At 48.9% G+C, this 22,853-nt stretch overlaps 1 protein-coding gene across 1 annotated transcript in view; it reads left to right on the forward strand.

Annotated features, from left to right (window-relative positions):
- Positions 1-22,853, forward strand: part of LOC122923252 (rab proteins geranylgeranyltransferase component A 2-like) — a 74,368-nt gene that overhangs the window by 16,156 nt on the left and 35,359 nt on the right. Inside the window, exons 3-8 of the mRNA XM_044274032.1 lie at positions 1,036-1,108; positions 3,905-4,029; positions 11,092-11,434; positions 14,187-14,303; positions 15,347-15,467; positions 15,561-15,783. Of these exons, the coding sequence (XP_044129967.1) occupies positions 1,036-1,108; positions 3,905-4,029; positions 11,092-11,434; positions 14,187-14,303; positions 15,347-15,467; positions 15,561-15,783 (1,002 nt within the window). The remainder of the gene's footprint in view (positions 1-1,035; positions 1,109-3,904; positions 4,030-11,091; positions 11,435-14,186; positions 14,304-15,346; positions 15,468-15,560; positions 15,784-22,853) is intronic.

Genomic DNA, 22,853 nt, shown 5'->3' on the forward strand with positions numbered 1-22,853 from the left:
ATATATCAGATCTGCTCACCGTCCGGGCTGTACTTTTCACACGTGGCGCCAAATGACGGTAATGAACGTTTCGGGAGAGGTCCATTAAAAAGCGGTGAGTGGCAGCGCAGGTGATGGATGTGCCCGCTCCCGTCTCGCCATCGCGGACAGGAGAAGCTTTTGATTGGCCGTTTGTCATTAATTCCCGCAGACGGCTCTGAAGCTGATGTCCGGTGCCAAATTGTAATTGAAGGAGGGCGGTCTGCGCCTGCCAGCTATCGTCTCCATCACTGCCGCCGGTAGTAATGAGCGGGTGACATGTGGAGATATCCGGGGGGGGCATGAAGAGGCGGAGAGGTCACGCGGTGCCGGCCGCACCGGTATATGTGGTAGAGCCGCTCCAGGCCCTGGAGTGCGAGGGGTTACCCTGCTGCTTCACAGCCCCCTGTTAGAATGAGCCCCGGTCCGGCAGATTATGGGGTGAGGTATGACCCGGAGGAGCAGACGAAGTGCCATAAACCCTGATCCTGTGTGACCGCGCCGACAGAATCAGCTCTGCTACATCTGCGTCTGACGGGGCGACTGCGCCATAATCGGGGTGTACACCTGCACGAAGGCTCAGCAGTAGCATCACCCTGAGCGGGCGCCCATCCTAAGTGTGGGCATTGCTACGTCTGCCCGGGTACAATCATCCGGAGAACGTCTCCCGCGAGAGCGACGCCATTAATTACACAGAGTTACTTTATCACAGGCTTTCCACACCGGACTGTCTCTATCTCCCTGACTATATCTTTCCCTCTCTCTTTCCTGCACTCTATCTCTCTCTGCCTCTTTCTCTCCTGCACTCTCTGTCTCTCTCTCTCTGTCTCTCTGCTGAACTCTTGCTCTGTCTCTCTCACTTCCTTTCTCTCTTTCCTGCACTCCCTCTCTTTCTTCCTCTTTTTCTCCTGCACTCTTCCTCTCTGTCCCTCTCTTTATCTCTCTTTCCTGCTCTGTCTTTCTCTCCTGCACTCTCTCTCGCTCGCTCTCTGACTGTCTCGTCTTGTTGTCTTGCAGGAGGAGTTACTATGGGGGTAACTGGGCCAGTTTCACATTTTCGGGTTTGCAGACGTGGATTTCAGACTCTCAGGTTCGTGTCTCCTGATGTGCAGTAGATTCTGGGAGGTTGGTGCATGTGGATATACACGTACAGCGCACGCACCCATCATACATGTGTACAGCGCACGCACCCATCATACATGTGTACATGTACAGCACACGCACGCCTCATACATGTGTACATGTACAGCACACGCACTCCTCCATGTGTACATGTACAGCACACGCACTCCTCCATGGGTACACGTACAGCACACGCACTCCTCATACGTGTGTACACGTACAGCACACGCACTCCTCGTACGTGTGTACACGTACAGCACACGCACTCCTCCATGTGTACACGTACAGCACACGCACTCCTCATACGTGTGTACACGTACAGCACACGCACTCCTCGTACGTGTGTACACGTACAGCACACGCACTCCTCATACGTGTGTACACGTACAGCACACGCACTCCTCGTACGTGTGTACAGCGCACGCACCCATCATACATGTGTACAGCGCACGCACCCATCATACATGTGTACAGCGCACGCACCCCTCATACATGTGTACAGCGCACGCACCCATCATACATGTGTACAGCGCACGCACCCATCATACATGTGTACAGCGCACGCACCCATCATACATGTGTACAGCGCACGCACCCATCATACATGTGTACAGCACACGCACTCCTCATACATGTGTACAGCACACGCACTCCTCATACATGTGTACAGCACACGCACTCCTCATACATGTGTACAGCACACGCACTCCTCATACATGTGTACAGCACACGCACTCCTCATACATGTGTACAGCACACGCACTCCTCATACATGTGTACACGCACACGCACTCCTCATACATGTGTACACGTACAGCGCACACACCCATCATGCATGCGTACACGCACTCCTCATACATGTGCACACGCACTCCTCATACATGTGTACAGCACACGCACTCCTCATACATGTGTACAGCACACGCACTCCTCATACATGTGTACATGTACAGCACACGCACTCCTCATACATGTGTACATGTACAGCACACGCACGCCTCATACATGTGTACATGTACAGCACACGCACGCCTCATACATGTGTACATGTACAGCACACGCACGCCTCATACATGTGTACATGTACAGCACACGCACGCCTCATACATGTGTACATGTACAGCACACGCACGCCTCATACGTGTGCACACGTACAGCACACGCACTCGTCGTACGTGTGCACGCGTACAGCACACGCACTCGTCGTACGTGTGCACGCGTACAGCACACGCACTCGTCGTACGTGTGCACGCGTACAGCACACGCACTCGTCGTACGTGTGCACGCGTACAGCACACGCACTCGTCGTACGTGTGCACGCGTACAGCACACGCACTCGTCGTACGTGTGCACGCGTACAGCACACGCACTCGTCGTACGTGTGCACGCGTACAGCACACGCACTCGTCGTACGTGTGCACGCGTACAGCACACGCACTCGTCGTACGTGTGCACGCGTACAGCACACGCACTCGTCGTACGTGTGCACGCGTACAGCACACGCACTCGTCGTACGTGTGCACGCGTACAGCACACGCACTCGTCGTACGTGTGCACGCGTACAGCACACGCACTCGTCGTACGTGTGCACGCGTACAGCACACGCACTCGTCGGTACGTGTGCACGCGTACAGCACACGCACTCGTCGTACGTGTGCACGCGTACAGCACACGCACTCGTCGTACGTGTGCACGCGTACAGCACACGCACTCGTCGTACGTGTGCACGCGTACAGCACACGCACTCGTCGTACGTGTGCACGCGTACAGCACACGCACTCGTCGTACGTGTGCACGCGTACAGCACACGCACTCGTCGTACGTGTGCACGCGTACAGCACACGCACTCGTCGTACGTGTGCACGCGTACAGCACACGCACTCGTCGTACGTGTGCACGCGTACAGCACACGCACTCGTCGTACGTGTGCACGCGTACAGCACACGCACTCGTCGTACGTGTGCACGCGTACAGCACACGCACTCGGTAGCTGTGCACGCGTACAGCACACGCACTCGTCGTACGTGTGCACGCGTACAGCACACGCACTCGTCGTACGTGTGCACGCGTACAGCACACGCACTCGTCGTACGTGTGCACGCGTACAGCACACGCACTCGTCGTACGTGTGCACGCGTACAGCACACGCACTCGTCGTACGTGTGCACGCGTACAGCACACGCACTCGTCGTACGTGTGCACGCGTACAGCACACGCACTCGTCGTACGTGTGGCACGCGTACAGCACAGCACTCGTCGTACGTGTGCACGCGTACAGCACACGCACTCGTCGTACGTGGCACGCGTACAGCACACCGCACTCGTCGTACGTGTGCACGCGTACAGCACACGCACTCGTCGTACGTGTGCACGCGTACAGCACACGCACTCGTCGTACGTGTGCACGCGTACAGCACACGCACTCGTCGTACGTGTGCACGCGTACAGCACACGCACTCGTCGTACGTGTGCACGCGTACAGCACACGCACTCGTCGTACGTGTGCACGCGTACAGCACACGCACTCGTCGTACGTGTGCACGCGTACAGCACACGCACTCGTCGTACGTGTGCACGCGTACAGCACACGCACTCGTCGTACGTGTGCACGCGTACAGCACACGCACTCCTCGTACATGTAGATCTTTCCAGCTCCCTCAGCAGCCGCCTCTCATGTCTGTGCAGGCCATTCACTGACAGGCAGCAGTTCATTCCTGCGCTTCCTGCTGCGGCCCGTACATTAGAGATTGTTCTCTCTTTCTAGACACAAGACGTTGCTGCGGAGGAAGCCGTGATTAAGAAGGAAGACGTACTGGAAAATGAAGAGGTTCTGCTCCTGAACCAGCGGGACCCGACCATCAGCAACATCGAGGTTTACACCTGTTCCAGGTAAGAAACCTCCTAATATAATACAGCACAAGAGCACGGGCAGCGCCGGAGATTATACTGTATAGGAAACAGTCAGTAAGCTGGTGGACAGGCTGAGAGGCTATCCTGTAGGGGCAGTTACACTGCTGACAGTGTCAGAACACAGACAACCAGTGCATGATGGGAGAATTCAGCTCTGAAGCCTGCAGAATTAATGTAATGTATGTGCACAGTGACTCCACCAGCAGAATAGTGAGTGCAGCTCTGGAGTATAATACAGGATGTAACTCAGGATCAGTACAGGATAAGTAATGTATGTGCACAGTGACTCCACCAGCAGAATAGTGAGTGCAGCTCTGGAGTATAATACAGGATGTAACTCAGGATCAGTACAGGATAAGTAATGTATGTGCACAGTGACTCCACCAGCAGAATAGTGAGTGCAGCTCTGGAGTATAATACAGGATGTAACTCAGGATCAGTACAGGATAAGTAATGTATGTACACAGTGACTACACCAGCAGAATAGTGAGTGCAGCTCTGGAGTATAATACAGGATGTAACTCAGGATCAGTACAGGATAAGTAATGTATGTACACAGTGACTGCACCAGCAGAATAGTGAGTGCAGCTCTGGAGTATAATACAGGATGTAACTCAGGATCAGTGCAGGATAAGTAATGTATGTACACAGTGACTGCACCAGCAGAATAGTGAGTGCAGCTCTGGAGTATAATACAGGATGTAACTCAGGATCAGTACAGATAAGTAATGTATGTACACAGTGACTGCACCAGCAGAATAGTGAGTGCAGCTCTGGAGTATAATACAGGATGTAACTCAGGATCAGTGCAGGATAAGTAATGTATGTACACAGTGACTGCACCAGCAGAATAGTGAGTGCAGCTCTGGAGTATAATACAGGATGTAACTCAGGATCAGTACAGGATAAGTAATGTATGTGCACAGTGACTCCACCAGCAGAATAGTGAGTGCAGCTCTGGAGTATAATACAGGATGTAACTCAGGATCAGTACAGGATAAGTAATGTATGTACACAGTGACTGCACCAGCAGAATAGTGAGTGCAGCTCTGGAGTATAATACAGGATGTAACTCAGGATCAGTACAGGATAAGTAATGTATGTACACAGTGACTGCACCAGCAGAATAGTGAGTGCAGCTCTGGAGTATAATACAGGATGTAACTCAGGATCAGTGCAGGATAAGTAATGTATGTACACAGTGACTGCACCAGCAGAATAGTGAGTGCAGCTCTGGAGTATAATACAGGATGTAACTCAGGATCAGTACAGATAAGTAATGTATGTACACAGTGACTGCACCAGCAGAATAGTGAGTGCAGCTCTGGAGTATAATACAGGATGTAACTCAGGATCAGTGCAGGATAAGTAATGTATGTACACAGTGACTGCACCAGCAGAATAGTGAGTGCAGCTCTGGAGTATAATACAGGATGTAACTCAGGATCAGTACAGGATAAGTAATGTATGTACACAGTGACTGCACCAGCAGAATAGTGAGTGCAGCTCTGGAGTATAATACACGATGTAACTCAGGGTCAGTACAGGATAAGTAATGTATGTACACAGTGACTGCACCAGCAGAATAGTGAGTGCAGCTCTGGAGTATAATACAGGATGTAACTCAGGATCAGTACAGGATAAGTAATCTATGTACACAGTGACTACACCAGCAGAATAGTGAGTGCAGCTCTGGAGTATAATACAGGATGTAACTCAGGATCAGTACAGGATAAGTAATCTATGTACACAGTGACTACACCAGCAGAATAGTGAGTGCAGCTCTGGAGTATAATACAGGATGTAACTCAGGATCAGTACAGGATAAGTAATGTATGTACACAGTGACTGCACCAGCAGAATAGTGAGTGCAGCTCTGGAGTATAATACAGGATGTGACTTAGGATCAGTACAGGATAAGTAATGTATGTACACAGTGACTGCACCAGCAGAATAGTGAGTGCAGCTCTGGAGTATAATGCAGGATGTGACTTAGGATCAGTACTGGATTTGTCATGTATGTGCGCACTCACTTCTATATGGTTATAGGTTATTGTACAGGGGGCCCCGGTGATCTTGGGCTCTGCGTGCGTCTCGCCCTCGTTGCTGTATATAACACGTACTCCACAGGTGACGTCTCGGAGTGAGGTTCAGATTACCCGCCGTGTATATTTATTAGGGCAGTGAAATAAGGGGGGACGGTTATAGCCGTAGTTTACACGCTGTAATATTCTCACCGCGCTGAGTGGCTGGAGAGTCCTTGAGGATATTTGCTCATAAATATTCTGACCGCTCCACATAAAGCAGGCGGTCCAGGCAGCGGCGGGGCGCACAGCGGACTCCGGAAAGAAGTGGCGAATTTGTGTATTTTATTTAAACAATCAATCTCCTGCGCGGTGTAATGTGTCATCTGAGAGGGCGAGGAGGAGGAAGAACAGGGCGGATGTGAGGACGCTGTCTGGCGGGGCAGTAACTTCTGTAGTAACATCCAGACATCAGGCGCGTTCCTTTATAATGAGGTTTTTCCCATCAAAAATGGCGCGAATACCACCAACTGCAGTGATATCGATGACAGCGCCACTTTTGAGATCAGCGCCACACGGGTATTACATCCTAGAGACATATATTCGCCGCTTGTATCACCTATAGGTTCGGCTGCAGATTTCATCCCTTCCACGTAGAAAGCGGGAAATTGTGTGACCGATCCCCGGATAGTGAGGACGCTGCGGCATATACGGACACCTCTAAGGCCGGGTTCACATCACGTATTTCCCATCCTTTTATACGTTAAACGGATGCCTCAGACTGATGCTATACAATGTCATCCGCTCACCATAGACTTCCATTGTAAAACCGGACTGTGCAGGATACAAAAACGTGGTGTGCTGCGTTTTTATATCCATTTTTTTCCTAACGTATACGTTGAACGGAGGCATAAAACGTGATGTGAGCCCACCCTAAGTGCTCGCCTTTCTGTGCTGAAAATGTCTACAGCGCAAATCTGTAAAATCTGCAGCAAGTCCACCGCATGTGAATTCATCCTAATGTCTACAGCGAGTATTGGCAAAACCCGGATGCTGGTGGCGTTTTCAGTGCATCTCCCATAGGATTCCTTCTAGGACTTTCTGCAATGTTGGGTTTAAAAAAAAAAAAAAACGTAAATCGCCAGCCGTGTGCTTTATTTCATTTTGTGCTGTTTTTGTACTTTTTGTTGTTGCCTTTTTATGAACAAATAGTCTGTTTAAGCGCTTCCGTTTTATGAGGCGTTTTACTTCCTCTATAGACCAGTGTAATAAAGAAACCCGGAAGCCCCTGTAGAAAATGTACACAATGTAAAAACGCCATAAAAAAACGCCTCCCGCACTGACAACGCCATTTCCTCAAGCAGGGACAATAAAAACTAACGGGGGACCGTGTGACAAAGACACAAGAAAAGAAATAATAACAAGCACCCGGCCCGTCCCGAGCGGCTGTGATAATAAAAAAACACCACGAACAAGTCAAGCAAAGAAAAACACCTCGAAAATGATTGATTTTATAATCGCCATACACTTCCCGGCGACTTCTGAAGATGAGGCTCATAAAAATCATCATTAATATAAAAAACACAAGTCCTTGAAAAATGGGTGAAACCAGCCGAAAAACACACAAATTTTCTTTTCCTACAATCTTAAAATAAAATACGCCACCAAAAACATAAAAAAAAAAATAGTCATGTATGAATGAGGCTGGAGAAGCGTGGTGAGATCATCCTGATATTTTGATAGCGGGGGCGGAGCTGTGACTACTTTCACTTCCAGTGATCCGGCTCTGGACCACCGAGGTGCTGGAGTATTGGAAGTTTTTCGTCACATATTTACCTTACGCCATAGTCCTGGTTGGGGCCACTGGTCTCCCGGTCTGACCTTTTTTGGTCAGTCTTATAGATTATTTTTATTTATTTTTTTATCCACAGAGGAAGATTCCTTTAATCTGGCATCAATGGGAGCCCGTTCTGCACTGCCAGACCCCATAATCCTTCCTATGCTAATATTTATTCCCGTCTTTACAGGAGGTTTATTACGTGCGTCCTAATAACGACTGTCACTAACGAGGCCTCTCAGCGCCCCCCCCCCCCCCCACACGACTCTTTCATAAGGTCGATCTTTTTTTCTGTTGCGCGCCACCAGTTATTACACACGAAAAGTGATTGTCCAGCGAGGCGGAAGGCGAAGCTCGAGCGTCTTCTGAGCGTGTTCAGCACAGGATGTGCACAGAGCGTCTTCTCATCCGTAACCCGACAGCATTAACCTAAATAGAAACCTCCTCGTCTGCATTTACTGCCCTGGGAACATGGCGACGCTCTGCAGGGGGCGCTCCCTCCAACATTCAGGGGTTTGTTGTTTTCCAGGATTTACCAGCTGACTGAGCGCGGCCGTCACCCCCGGGCGCAGTCTGTTCTCGGATTCGGCGTTACCTGTTGTGTGACTGTAAACATCGGACTGACAACAGGTTGTTTGTGAGCGAGGTTAACGCCGCGCCATTTATCTCCCTCTTACATAATATTCACAGAACTTCCATTTAAAGGGGGTTTTCACTTTCGTAAAAATGTATTCTGAAAAGTTCAGTGACTTTCTGAAAGACTTTATATTTCAAGTCTTATGTTTGAAACCTCTGCTTCGTGTTATTGAATAGAAACATTCTTGATTACATCTAAATACATCTCTGCTACATCCAGAGCTGACACCACCAACAGGGGAAAAAAGGGAGTCCTGACCTTAACTTTAAGAAGATGCTGTGACTTGAAGAGTCTTCATCTTAACCTTTTGAATATGCTGTGGCCTAAAGAGTCCTGACCTCAGCCCTATGGAGATGCTGAGAGATGACCTGAAGCCCTATGGAGATGCTGAGAGATGACCTGAAGCCCTATGGAGATGCTGAGAGATGACCTGAAGCCCTATGGAGATGTTGTGACCTGAAGTGTCCTAACCTTAAGAAGATACTGTGGCCTAAAGAGTCCTGACCTCAGCCCTATGGAGATGCTGTGAGATGACTTGAAGCCCAATGGAGATGTTGTGACCCGAAGAACCCTAAACTTGACAAGATGCTGTGACCTAAAGAGTCCTCACCTTAACCTTTTGAATATGCTGTGACCTGAAGAGTCCTGACTGTAACCCTATGGAGATGCTGAGAGATGACCTGAAGCCCTATGGAGATGCTGAGAGATGACCTGAAGCCCTATGGAGATGCTGAGAGATGACCTGAAGCCCTATGGAGATGCTGAGAGATGACCTGAAGCCCTATGGAGATGTTGTGACCCGAAGAGCCCTAACCTTAACAAGATACTGTGACCTAAAGAGTCCTCACCTTAACCTTTTGAATATGCTGTGACCTGAAGAGTCCTGACTGTAACCCTATGGAGATGCTGTGGCCTGAAGAGTCCTGACCTCAGCCCTATGGAGATGCTGAGAGATGACCTGAAGCCCTATGGAGATGCTGAGAGATGACCTGAAGCCCTATGGAGATGCTGAGAGATGACCTGAAGCCCTATGGAGATGCTGAGAGATGACCTGAAGCCCTATGGAGATGCTGAGAGATGACCTGAAGCCCTATGGAGATGCTGAGAGATGACCTGAAGCCCTATGGAGATGCTGAGAGATGACCTGAAGCCCTATGGAGATGCTGAGAGATGACCTGAAGCCCTATGGAGATGCTGAGAGATGACCTGAAGCCCTATGGAGATGCTGAGAGATGACCTGAAGCCCTATGGAGATGCTGAGAGATGACCTGAAGCCCTATGGAGATGCTGAGAGATGACCTGAAGCCCTATGGAGATGCTGAGAGATGACCTGAAGCCCTATGGAGATGCTGAGAGATGACCTGAAGCCCTATGGAGATGCTGAGAGATGACCTGAAGCCCTATGGAGATGTTGTGACCCGAAGAGCCCTAACCTTAACAAGATGCTGTGACCTAAAGAGTCCTCACCTTAACCTTTTGAATATGCTGTGGCCTGAAGAGTCCTCACCTTAACCTTTTGAATATGCTGTGGCCTGAAGAGTCCTGACCTCAGCCCTATGGAGATGCTGAGAGATGACCTGAAGCCCTATGGAGATGTTGTGACCTGAAGAGTCTTAACCTTAAGAAGATGCTGTGACATGACCTGAAGAGTCCTGAATTTAACTATATGGAGATGCTGAGAGATGAACTGAAGAGTCCTCACTTTAAAGGCTATGTACACCTTTGCAGGCAAATTTAGTTTGATTGCATTTTACTCATTTTTGGCTACAAATCATATTTTTAATTGGCCTTTATTAAAATATTGAGCCATTCTGTCACAAAGGGTTAACTGTTTTTCTGTGTGACTGGTACTTTCACTTTGTGCCGCTCATCTAATAACCCTTATCTATAAGCCACATTTTTATTAGTAAGATAAGAACTGAGCTGAAATGATTGTATATAATGTCAGAGAGCAGAGATAAGGAGCCCGTCAGCTCCCCAGATGACGGAAAAGACAGAAAATCCACAGGCTGCTAATAGAGCATCTCAGCTCTGTACAGAATAAAGGACTCCATATTGTTAATAAAGACCCATTGAAATTTAAAAAAATCCCCCCCCCCCCCCCCCCAAGGGGTACATAGTATTTAACCTATGCGGAATATGCTGTGACCTGAAGAGTTCTGACCTTAAAGGGTTATTCTGGTTATGTAACGTTATCCACATGATTGAGGATAACTCTAAGTTCAGTGGTCCTACCTCGGGGACCCTGACCGATCACAAGAACCTCATGTAGCCCCTCGAAATAAACAGAGTGGGGGGTCGTTGTCGTGCGTGCGTGCAGCCGCTCCGTTCCTTTCTCAGGGAGTTTTGGGGATATCGGAGTTCGGCAGTTTGTGAGTCGCGTCCCGTTATATTGGTAATCTGCTGGTTCCGGAGGGTTCACTTACTTTTTATGACTGTAAACTCTTGTACTTTTGCTGGTTGTTTCATGTACTGTGAGAAGCAGTGATTTATCTCTGTTCTGGATTCGCACTATTGATTTTATTTTTTTGGTTCCCTTTTAGAACAGAAGACTCGGGGGACGTTGAGGAAGTTGGGGCGCTTCCAGTAAATCCAGAGCTCTTAACCACTGAGTCCCAGGACACAGACTCCCCTGGTGACTCCTCCTTCCAGATCACCGCCGAGCAGCCGGACATCACACCAGAGTCCCCGGAGCAGCCGCCATCAGAGGACGCCGCCCCCGCTGACCATGAGGAGTCTGTGGAAAGTGCGACCACGACTGGTGATGTCACTGAGACAGAGCCTCCCCCTGCTGCCACCGACCACCACGCCGAGCCCCAGAGACGTGTCACATATTCTGATATTGTCCGAGAAGGAAGAAGATTTAATATCGATCTGGTCTCTAAGGTCGGTGGATGTGATGTGAATTTACGTTTTCTAATTGATTTTATGACTTAAAGGGGTCGCGCTCTTTAACCCTTTCCACACCTGTCCCTCTTCGGCCGCCATTGGCCAGACTAGAGGGTGATGCACCGGCTTCATGGCGTCTCATATTCACCCTCCTCTGGCTACAAGCCACTGATCCCATCCACAGTTAGCGTTTCTGCTTTATTTTCCTATAAATCCTATTTTCCCGCTCAATAATTAGACCTTATAATAGAAATGAATATAAATGATCCCGGCCTCGCTCTTCATCTCATAATATAGACGTGAAGTGAGAAAAAATGTCTTTGGGAGCGAGAGGATCCGCTGCCTCCGCGATTCATCACCGTGATCAGTCTCTCTGTCTTGCTGCAAATCAAAGACATAATTGAGTTTCTGAGGATGGATTAGGCCGAAAAATCATTTACTCTGCCGGCATTTAGCAGCAATGTCAGGGCTCAGCGGGGCTTCTGCAGACGCCAGCAAGCCACGGCTCCGAGGGGACTACAGGGCCCAGCAATACCCAGCAAGATGGACTGGAGCTGTGAAACATCAAAGAGGCAGCGCTGAAGAAACCAGAGCTGCACCAGGGGAAGTGACTGTGTATAATACCTCAGGACGTACATATACAGTGTACAGACATCCGGAAAGTCCTCACACCCCTCAGTACAGTGCACCCGGAAAGTCCTCACACCCTGTCCTCTCGCTCCTTGTGCTCTCAGTTCCCCATCGTTCTGCCCTCAGTCCCCAGAATGAGAAAGTGAGAAGAAGGTGAGAAATCTTCACTAATTTACTGAGAGGGGAAACTAACATCTCACATGGGCAAAAGTATTCACACCCTTTACTCAGGACATAAGTCTTCAGCCCCTTTACTCAGGACATAAGTCTTCAGTCCCTTTACTCGGGACATAAGTCTTCAGCCCCTTTACTCAGGACATAAGTCTTCAGCTCCTTTACCCGGGACATAAGTCTTCAGTCCCTCTGGCAGTGATTCCAGCCTCCAGTCTTTTTGGAGATGATGCCACAAGGTTTACACCTGATTTGGGGATTTTCGGCCGTTCTTCTTTACTCGGGGCATAAGCCTTCAGCCCCTTTTACCCGGGGCATAAGCCTTCAGCCCCTTTTACCCGGGGCATAAGCCTTCGGCCCCTTTTACCCGGGGCATAAGCCTTCGGCCCCTTTTACCCGGGGCATAAGCCTTCGGCCCCTTTTACCCGGGGCATAAGCCTTCGGCCCCTTTTACCCGGGGCATAAGCCTTCGGCCCCTTTTACCCGGGGCATAAGCCTTCGGCCCCTTTTACCCGGGGCATAAGCCCTCAGCCCCTTTTACCCGGGGCATAAGCCCTCAGCCCCTTTTACCCGGGGCATAAGCCTTCAGCCCCTTTTACCCGGGGCATAAGCCCTCAGCCCCTTTTACCCGGGCCATAAGCCTTCAGCCCCTTTTACCCGGGGCATAAGCCTTCAGCCCCTTTTACCCGGGGCATAAGCCTTCAGCCCCTTTTACCCGGGGCATAAGCCTTCAGCCCCTTTTACCCGGGGCATAAGCCTTCAGCCCCTTTTACCCGGGGCATAAGCCTTCAGCCCCTTTTACCCGGGGCATAAGCCTTCAGCCCCTTTTACCCGGGGCATAAGCCTTCAGCCCCTTTTACCCGGGGCATAAGACTTCAGCCCCTTTTACCCGGGGCATAAGACTTCAGCCCCTTTTACCCAGGACTTAGTTGAAGCCCCTCCGGCAGTGATTCCAGCCTCCAGTCTTCTTGGAGATGATGCCACAAGGTTCACACCTGGGTTTGGGGGTTTTTGGCCGTTCTCCTCTGCAGACCCTCTCCAGCTCTGTTAGGTTGGACGGGGGCCGTCGGACAGCCATCTACAGGTCTCTCCAGAGATGTTCCATTGGGTTCAGGGCTCTTGCTGTGGCCACTCAAGGACATTCCCAGAGTTGTCCCTCAGCCGCTCCTGTGGTGTCCTGGCCGTGTGCTTAGGGCCATTGTCTTGTTGGAAGGAGAACCTTCTGCCCAGTCTGAGGTCCAGAGCTCTGGACCAGGTTCTCATTAAGAATATCTCTTCACTGTAGGTATGGTATTGGGCAGGTGATGAGCGGCGCCTGGTTTCCTCCAGACATGATGCTGCCACCACCATGCTCCACTATAGGGATGGTATTGGGGGGGGTGATGAGCGGCGCCTGGTCTCCACCAGACATGACACTGCCACCACCATGCTTCACTGTAGGGATGGTATTGGGCAGGTGATGAGCGGCGCCTGGTCTCCTCCAGACATTACTGAGGAGAGGCTTCTTTCTGGCCCCTCTGCCACAAAGCAGTGATGGTCGACCTTCTGGATGTTTCTCTGCACACAGGATCTTTGGAGCTCGCCCAGAGGGACCATTGGGTTCTTGGTCACTTCTTTTACCAGGGCTCTTCTCCCCCAATTACTTGGGGCGGCGGCAGCAGCACTAGGAAGAGTCCTGGTCCTTCTTCCATGTAAGAATTCTGGAGGCCGCTGTGCTCCTGGGAACTTTCAGTGCAGCAGAAAGGTTTTGTCCTCTTCTCCAGATCTGAGCCTCCGCACAATCCTGTCTCTGAGCTCTACAGGCAGTTCTTCCAGTGGGGTAAAAATAGCATTCATATAACCCCCAATGACACAGCTGTTTGGCTATTATTACTGTCTGTGTGGCGCTGACATGTTCTGTGGTGTTGTACACAGTATTCTCTATTGTCTCGCTTTGTCTCCTCCGCAGTTCCTGTATTCCCGTGGACTGTTAATCGATTTACTAATAAAATCCAACGTCAGCCGCTACACAGAATTTAAGAACGTCACCAGAATTCTCACCTATCATGACGGCAAGATTGATCAGGTCAGATATCAGGGGTGGTGGGAGTGAGGTCTGCGGGACAAGAACACAGAGAATGGGAAATGATAGTAATGATACAATGTAACACAGGGATGGTAGCAATGATACAATGTAACACAGGGATAGTACTAATGATACAATGTAACACAGGGGGGGGGGATAGTACTAATGATACAATGTAGCACAGGGATAGTACTAATGATACAATGTAGCACAGGGATAGTACTAATGATACAATGTAGCACAGGAATAGTACTAATGATACAATGTAGCACAGGAATAGTACTAATGATACAATGTAACTCAGGGATAGTAGTAATGATACAATGTAACACAGGGATGGCAGTCATTATACAATGTAACTCATGGCTGGTAGTAATGATACAATGTAACACAGGGATAGTACTAATGATACAATGTAACTCAGGGATGGTAGTAATGATACAATGTAAGGCAGGGATGGTAGCAATGATACAATGTAACTCAGGGATGGTAGTAATGATACAATGTCACACAGCAATCATAGTAATGATACAATGTAGCACAGGGATAGTGTTAATGATACAATGTAGCACAGGAATAGTACTAATAATACAATGTAGCACAGGAATAGTACTAATAATACAATGTAGCACAGGAATAGTACTAATGATACAATGTAGCACAGGAATAGTACTAATGATACAATGTAGCACATGAAAAGTACTAATGATACAATGTAACTCAGGGATAGTAGTAATGATACAATGTAACTCATGGCTGGTAGTAATGATACAATGTAACACAGGGATGGTAGTAATGATACAATGTAACACAGGGATGGCAGTCATGATACGATGTAACTCATGGCTGGTAGTAATGATACAATGTAACTCAGGGATAGTAGTAATGATACAATGTAACACAGGGATGGTAGTAATGATACAATGTAACACAGGGATGGCAGTCATTATACAATGTAACTCAGGGATAGTAGTAATGATACAATGTAACTCATGGCTGGTAGTCATGATACGATGTAACGCAGAATGTCTCGTCCCCTGTAGGTTCCGTGTTCTCGCGCTGACGTATTCTCCAGCAAACAGTTATCCATGATCGAGAAGAGAACGCTGATGAAATTCCTGACCTTCTGTGCAGATTATGAGCAACATCCGGAAGAATACCAAGGTACCACCCAATGTCCGGCACTGTTGACGTGGCTCTGTATGTGTTTGGAGCGGACTGTGGTGCTGTACACTGATTTACACTGTTGTGTCGCAGATCACAAGGATTGCACGTTCTCGGAGTTTCTCCAGTCCAAGCGCTTATCTCCCAGTCTGCAGCACTTCGTCCTGTGCTCCATCGCCATGGTGTCAAGATCCACCAACACTATGGACGGGCTGAAGGCGACACAACATTTCCTGCGCTGTCTCGGACGCTACGGCAATACCCCTTTCTTGTTTCACATGTACGGCCTGGGAGAGATCCCTCAGTGTTTCTGCAGGTAGGTCCTGAATCACCACCCGAGCTGCAGGTACAGAGACGTCTGCATCTCCGCAGCATCACATGCTACGAACTGATGGTCAGAACAGACAGTGGCGCCAATCCGTAATCCATAGAGACAGAATAATCAGTCATAGCTGAGGGTTTGTTACAATTGTATCTAGACTGATACAGTTCACCTGCTCTGATACATTCTAACAAACTAGAGAATTGTTCTTTATTAGAGGAATTTCCTCATTTGCTCTGTCATCTGGGTTTAATCACTGCCCTGTAGTATAAATGCCGCCCGGAGCTTGTGCTGGGCTGTTGGCAGCCATACTCCGGATTGGAGGGACCCCTGGTCCTGGCCATTCAAACCTTTGATTGCATCGTATTGAGAGTGACTGGCGGGATAATGAGGACTTCCTTTATGATTGCGGAGTGGAGGACCCTTGTGAGGTCAGCCATGGCGATGTTCAGAGGACCCCCGGGCTGCCTGTACTATGCCTGATGCACTAAGCCATGTATATAGGAGTGTCACTAAAAAAATTATAAATATAATTAAAAAAAATGTTAATTTTTTTTAAAGCCTTTTAAAAAAATAAGAAGGTTTGCAATTATTTAGTGTAAAATACATTTTCTTGCACATCATTGACTAAAACATAAAATCCTGCACTTATTGGGTATCCTCATAACCGCAATAACTAGAGACGAGCGAATCGAATCCAACAAAGTGGAATTTGATACGAATTTCAGGATAAATTCGATTTGCCGCAATCCGATTTAACCTGAGTTAGTGTATAAAACAAAAAAACCATACTTGCCTCCTTCATTTGCTCGTGACGGCCCCGTCGCCGCCATCTTGATTGGAGATCTCAGCTGAAATTCCGTGCGTGGTGACATATGACGCCGCCACACCGGTCAGTGTGACGACGTCATCTTGGGCCCCGCAAGATTTTGCGCAAGATCTTCAAGCAAGATGGCGGCGGCCGGCCCGTATATCATTTTTTTTTGTCTGTTAATTTTAAACGGTATTATTACTCTCAGATGCCGCAGTCGGCTATGAACGCAGCATGTGAGGGGTACAGTGATGGGTACAGTGATGGCGAGTGGCGCTATCGCAGCTCTTTGTCGTTGCTCCCGCTACTAAAAATGCGCTTCGTGACGAACTAAATTTTTTGGTAAAAAAGGCGACGCAGCCAAATCAAATTTTCCAAAACTTTGCCCATCTCTAGTAATAACCTGAGAAATGAACGCTGGGAAATGTCATTGGTATAAAAAAAAAATATTTACATAAAAATGTCAAAAATTGCATTATTTAATTATTTCAGCACTAAGAACATGGGACCCTCGCAGGGTCAGCGAGGACATAAGGTTACGTCTGCTGAAATGTAGGGAGGTGAAAGCTAAAGAACGCGGGGGGTTTATTAAGGTGTTTCCTGCATCGGTCTAAGTTTGGCGCATCTTCTGATAATCGGCTCGTAGCCGGCGCAGGTCTCACCTATAAGTTACCTGTTTCTAACATCAGCGCATGAGATTTGTATGGCCGCAGGGGCCACATTCCTCCCGCTATGCCCCGATTCCACATGCAAAACAAATACTGATCATTGTACGTTTATTCTGACGCACATCGTGGATGTTGTTATCCCGGTTTATGCACTGAATATCAGCTCTGCAGTGAAGACTGACACAGCCAGAGCTGCAGAGAGAGGGAGGGGTGTCAGTGCGCTGGACTTGACAGATGGACCTGGTTTTCAGCGTCTGTGGAAACCTTGGTGATGACCCCTATGGGCACTGTAATGGCAGCCATTACTGATTGTCACCTGCATAGGAGACTAGAATAGTGGACACATCAGCAAATTGAGTGTAAAACTGCATTCACACCCAGAGCTGCACTCAAAGGCAGAAACCTGTCAGTATTGCAATGTCGGACTCTTCCCTTACATCTTAGCTGAGATCCGATAATGCACTGCTCGCTCTGCGGCCTGGGAGTTAAGGGTAAAGCAGCAGTATTGTGAATGCAGCTCTGGAGGTGACTAAGGTAAGATAAGTATTTACAAGGTCACTGAAGATGTCGATTATCATTAGATGTAATTTCTTTCTCCGATGAATGAGCGGTTTTGTGTTCGCGGAGGAAGGTCGTGTTCGGGCCGCCCCGTCACCTGGCGGAATAACCGTCTACACTGCAGCAGGTGGAAATACCGGCCCCAGTATAATGGGAATAGTTCTCGTTCGCTCTGCTGCGCTGGGAAAGTCTGTATGAGCCGCTGATGGATGGAAGTGTCAGAGATGAAGGCTGCAACAACGGCCTCTTCTGTCCTGCTGTGTCAGAGGGCGACATTCCTGCTCGGTGACGTCCTGCTCGGGCTGAGGTGGACGGAGCGAAACATGGGAGCGTTTGTGCGATATCCTGAGGAGTAAAAGCCGTGACCGGGGTTTACCCCAAATCTGCCTGATTACAAACCGAGGTAGCATTCCATTCAGGAGCGCAGGAGAGACACATAAGACATTGTGAAGACGGCCATGTAAAACACTACATTGACTGCTTAACCTAGAAGGACTGCAGAGCTCCATGTATTATACTCCAGAGCTGCACTCACTATTCTGCTGGTGCAGTCACTGCGTACATACATTACTTATCCTGTACTGATCCTGAGTTACATCCTGTATTATACTCCAGAGCTGCACTCACTATTCTGCTGGTGCAGTCACTGTGTACATACATTACTTATCCTGTACTGATCCTGAGTTACATCCTGTATTATACTCCAGAGCTGCACTCGCTATTCTGCTGGTGCAGTCACTGTGTACATACATTACTTATCCTGTACTGATCCTGAGTTACATCCTGTATTATACTCCAGAGCTGCACTCACTATTCTGCTGGTGCAGTCACTGTGTACATACATTACTTATCCTGTACTGATCCTGAGTTACATCCTGTATTATACTCCAGAGCTGCACTCACTATTCTGCTGGTGCAGTCACTGTGTACATACATTACTTATCCTGTACTGATCCTGGGTTATATCCTGTATTATACTCCAGAGCTGCGCTCACTATTCTGCTGGTGCAGTCACTGTGCACATACATTACTTATCCTGTACTGATCCTGAGTTACATCCTGTATTATACTCCAGAGCTGCACTCACTATTCTGCTGGTGCAGTCACTGCGTACATACATTACTTATCCTGTACTGATCCTGAGTTACATCCTGTATTATACTCCAGAGCTGCACTCACTATTCTGCTGGTGCAGTCACTGTGTACATACATTACTTATCCTGTACTGATCCTGAGTTACATACTGTATTATACTCCAGAGCTGCACTCACTATTCTGCTGGTGCAGTCACTGTGTACATACATTACTTATCCTGTACTGATCCTGAGTTACATCCTGTATTATACTCCAGAGCTGCACTCACTATTCTGCTGGTGCAGTCACTGTGTACATACATTACTTATCCTGTACTGATCCTGAGTTACATCCTGTATTATACTCCAGAGCTGCACTCACTATTCTGCTGGTGCAGTCACTGTGTACATACATTACTTATCCTGTACTGATCCTGATCCTGAGTTACATCCTGTATTATACTCCAGAGCTGCACTCACTATTCTGCTGGTGCAGTCACTGTGTACATACATTACTTATCCTGTACTGATCCTGAGTTACATCCTGTATTATACCCCAGAGCTGCACTCACTATTCTGCTGGTGTAGTCACTGTGTACATACATTACTTATCCTGTACTGATCCTGAGTTACATCCTGTATTATACCCCAGAGCTGCACTCACTATTCTGCTGGTGTAGTCACTGTGTACATACATTACTTATCCTGTACTGACCCTGAGTTACATCGTGTATTATACTCCAGAGCTGCACTCACTATTCTGCTGGTGTAGTCACTGTGTACATACATTACTTATCCTGTACTGATCCTGAGTTACATCCTGTATTATACTCCAGAGCTGCACTCACTATTCTGCTGGGGCAGTCACTGTGTACATACATTACTTATCCTGTACTGATCCTGAGTTACATCCTGTATTATACTCCAGAGCTGCACTCACTATTCTGCTGGTGTAGTCACTGTGTACATACATTACTTATCCTGTACTGATCCTCAGTTACATCCTGTATTATACTCCAGAGCTGCACTCACTATTCTGCTGGTGCAGTCACTGTGTACATACATTACTTATCCTGTACTGATCCTGAGTTACATCCTGTATTATACTCCAGAGCTGCACTCACTATTCAGCATTATTCACGCCCGGTGACACTGCCGGGGGAGCTTTGTGGAGGAGCGCAGCCATGTTTATCTAATCTTGGACAACCTCTTTAAGATCTGCTGGTTTAATGTTCTCGTACTGATCCCCCATTACACCGTGTCTTATGCTCCAGTCACCTCTAGAGCTGTATGCACAATTTTTCCTTGTTCCTTTTGTCTCTCAAACTGCAAATCTTGACCCCCATTGCATTCCACAGTTTGCACAATGCCCCACAAGACTCCTCAGCGCTGACCTCTGCGCACAGCTTAGCAGAACTCCCTGCGCACGTTGTACTCTGCTGCCTTCTGATCGATGCGCTGTTTTCTACAATCACTAGTTTGCGCTTTTTACGCCTGGTGGATTATTACTGCGCGCTCTGAAAGTGCAGGAGGTCTTGCAGCTTCAGTGCCTTCTCCAGTCACCTCCAGAGCTGCATCCAATGATAAGTGCAGGACCAGAATATCTCGGCGTCGCCTCGTGCACCCTCCCGGGCGTCCTCTGGCCGTGGTGCCGTCCTCGCCGCTCTCACGGGTTATTTTTTCATTTTATCTCCCGTCTGATTAAAAGTCGAATCCGTCCATCACTGTGAGGTGAAAATAGTAAATAGCGCGAGGGGCGGGCCGCTGCTCCCGCCATTAACCAGGTCCCCCCGGCTCTCGTATCCCCTCAAAATTATATTTCTAAGTCCCAAATGTGACACTTGTGAGCGTTTTATCGCGGCGCAGTAATGAAGGATATTTCCCTCCCATTGTTTAGTATGTATAGTAAAGTGGCGCGCGCCGCGCCCATTCATCATCCTCCCCGCCGTTATCTGCAGCTTATCAGAATCAGGTGTCGTTTTGCGGGTGATTTCTTGCCGCCATCCTACATTCCATTTTAATGTAAAGCTCTTAAGCGATTCTGGCGGCCGGTTCCTCGGCGTCTTCTCATCAAGGCTGCTGTTATATATGGCGCGCATACATATTTATGGGAAGAGCCAAAGACATTTGGAAGTCACTTCCTCCGCTGATCGTAAACACAGCCACACGCTCCGCTGCAACCTTTACCCTCCGCGCCGCAGCTTCTCATTCCTGGCTGCCGCAGATGGAGCAGACCTCGCCGGGTTTATGGACTTGGCGTCCGTCCGTGTCGTCCTCACAGATGTTCAGGGTCCGGCGCGCCTCTGCCGTCCGATATGAAATTGTATTTATTAACGTTTTTTGGACCTTCAGGTCACCGTACAGATTCACAAAGACTGTGGCGCTGCTCTATTTCCTTATCCTTTTCAGGAGCTCTGCTTGCTGTCAGTGAATTGGATCTTCCTTCTTTACACCTAAAGGCCTCATGCACATAAACGTGTGCTGGCCGGGCCCGTGCTGCGGACCGCAAATTATGGTCTGCAATGCACGGCCACCGACTGTTGACTTGACGTCACTTGAATGGGGTCTGCACTCCGTATCCGACTGTCTGCACCGCTAAAAAGTAGTGCATGCACTACTTTTTTGCGGCGCAGAGGCACGGAAAGAAAACCCACGGAAGCACTCCGTAGTGCTTCTGTGGGCTTCCGATCCGTGGCACTGTTCCACACCGCATCTCCCAGATTGTGAATGGGTCCACATCCGTGATGCGGGGTGCACACAGCAGGGGCCCGTTTATTGCAGACCCGCTGTTTGCGAACCATAATACACTCGCGGCTAGGCAACGGCCGTGTGCATGAGCCCAAAGGCTGTAATGCTATCCCCCGTATGAGGGCTTGTTCTCCAGACCGATACATTGTAACGTTGTGCTGCTGTGGATTGGATACAATTGTAGCGAAGCCTGAGCTGTGTGACGTATTGGGTCAGGACGGGTTGTCATCCTCTAGGTGTAAACAAGGATGTTTCTATTCACTGACGACAAGCAGAGGTCTTAGGTTGGTTAAGAATTTGTATGCTAGAAGAGGCAGATACGATGATTCAGGGTTCCCCTAGAAAGCTGCCCATCTGGCCCCCTCCAGCACAGGGCATGGGTTCCTAGGGGCCCCTTGATTTCGGCACCGGTGCGGCGCTCAGTACAGGCCATTGGATTCCAGAGATCTCCAGTTCCAGATCTCCTGATGGGACACTCGTGCCCCCCAGCCTTGTATGCCGCCATGTCTCCAGTACAGCCCCTGGGACAGGTCCCGCTGCCGGATTACAGGGCGGCAGGCGTCCAGCAGCGCGGAGTTTGTCTCCTCAGCAGAGGATGCGCCCGGAGGCCGATCTATCATCTGCTCCGCCGTGATGGATGGATAGAGGCGGAAAGTAACTCAATAATCTTCATTTTCTTTGCCGATTATTCACAGATCATTGAGCATTACCGTTAATAAAGCGTCTGTGCCCTTGGTGCTCGCGCCGCAGGAAAAGTCATTGTCATCTCCTGTAACCTGCCCGCACTGACACAGGGCGACTTACCTCTCACCACTGCGTCTACCTACTGCAGCCCCTGGGAGGGTAGGGGGCACACCGCACGTTCTGACGAAGCTTTGTATGGTCATGAGCGTTTAACTTCACTTTCTAAGGCCCTTTATTTGTAAAGGCGCCGCTGCTCTCCGAACATCCAGGGGGCGACAACCACCGGGCGCGGAGCAGCGGGTGCAGTGACTGTGCGGTGTGCACGCTGTCCTCTCCAAAAAGACATTTACACCCACAAGTTCAGTTTTTACTTGGGCTACTTTCACACCTGCGTTTAGGTGCGGATCCGTCTTGTATCTGCACAGACGGATCCGCACCTGTAATGCAAACGCTGGTATCTGTTCAGAACGGATCCGTTTGCATTATGAAGAACATGTTTTTTGTTTTTTTTGTTCATGATAA

The sequence above is a fragment of the Bufo gargarizans genome, unplaced genomic scaffold (assembly GCF_014858855.1).
Source record: "Bufo gargarizans isolate SCDJY-AF-19 unplaced genomic scaffold, ASM1485885v1 original_scaffold_1403_pilon, whole genome shotgun sequence".
In the NCBI taxonomy this organism is placed as follows: domain Eukaryota; kingdom Metazoa; phylum Chordata; class Amphibia; order Anura; family Bufonidae; genus Bufo; species Bufo gargarizans.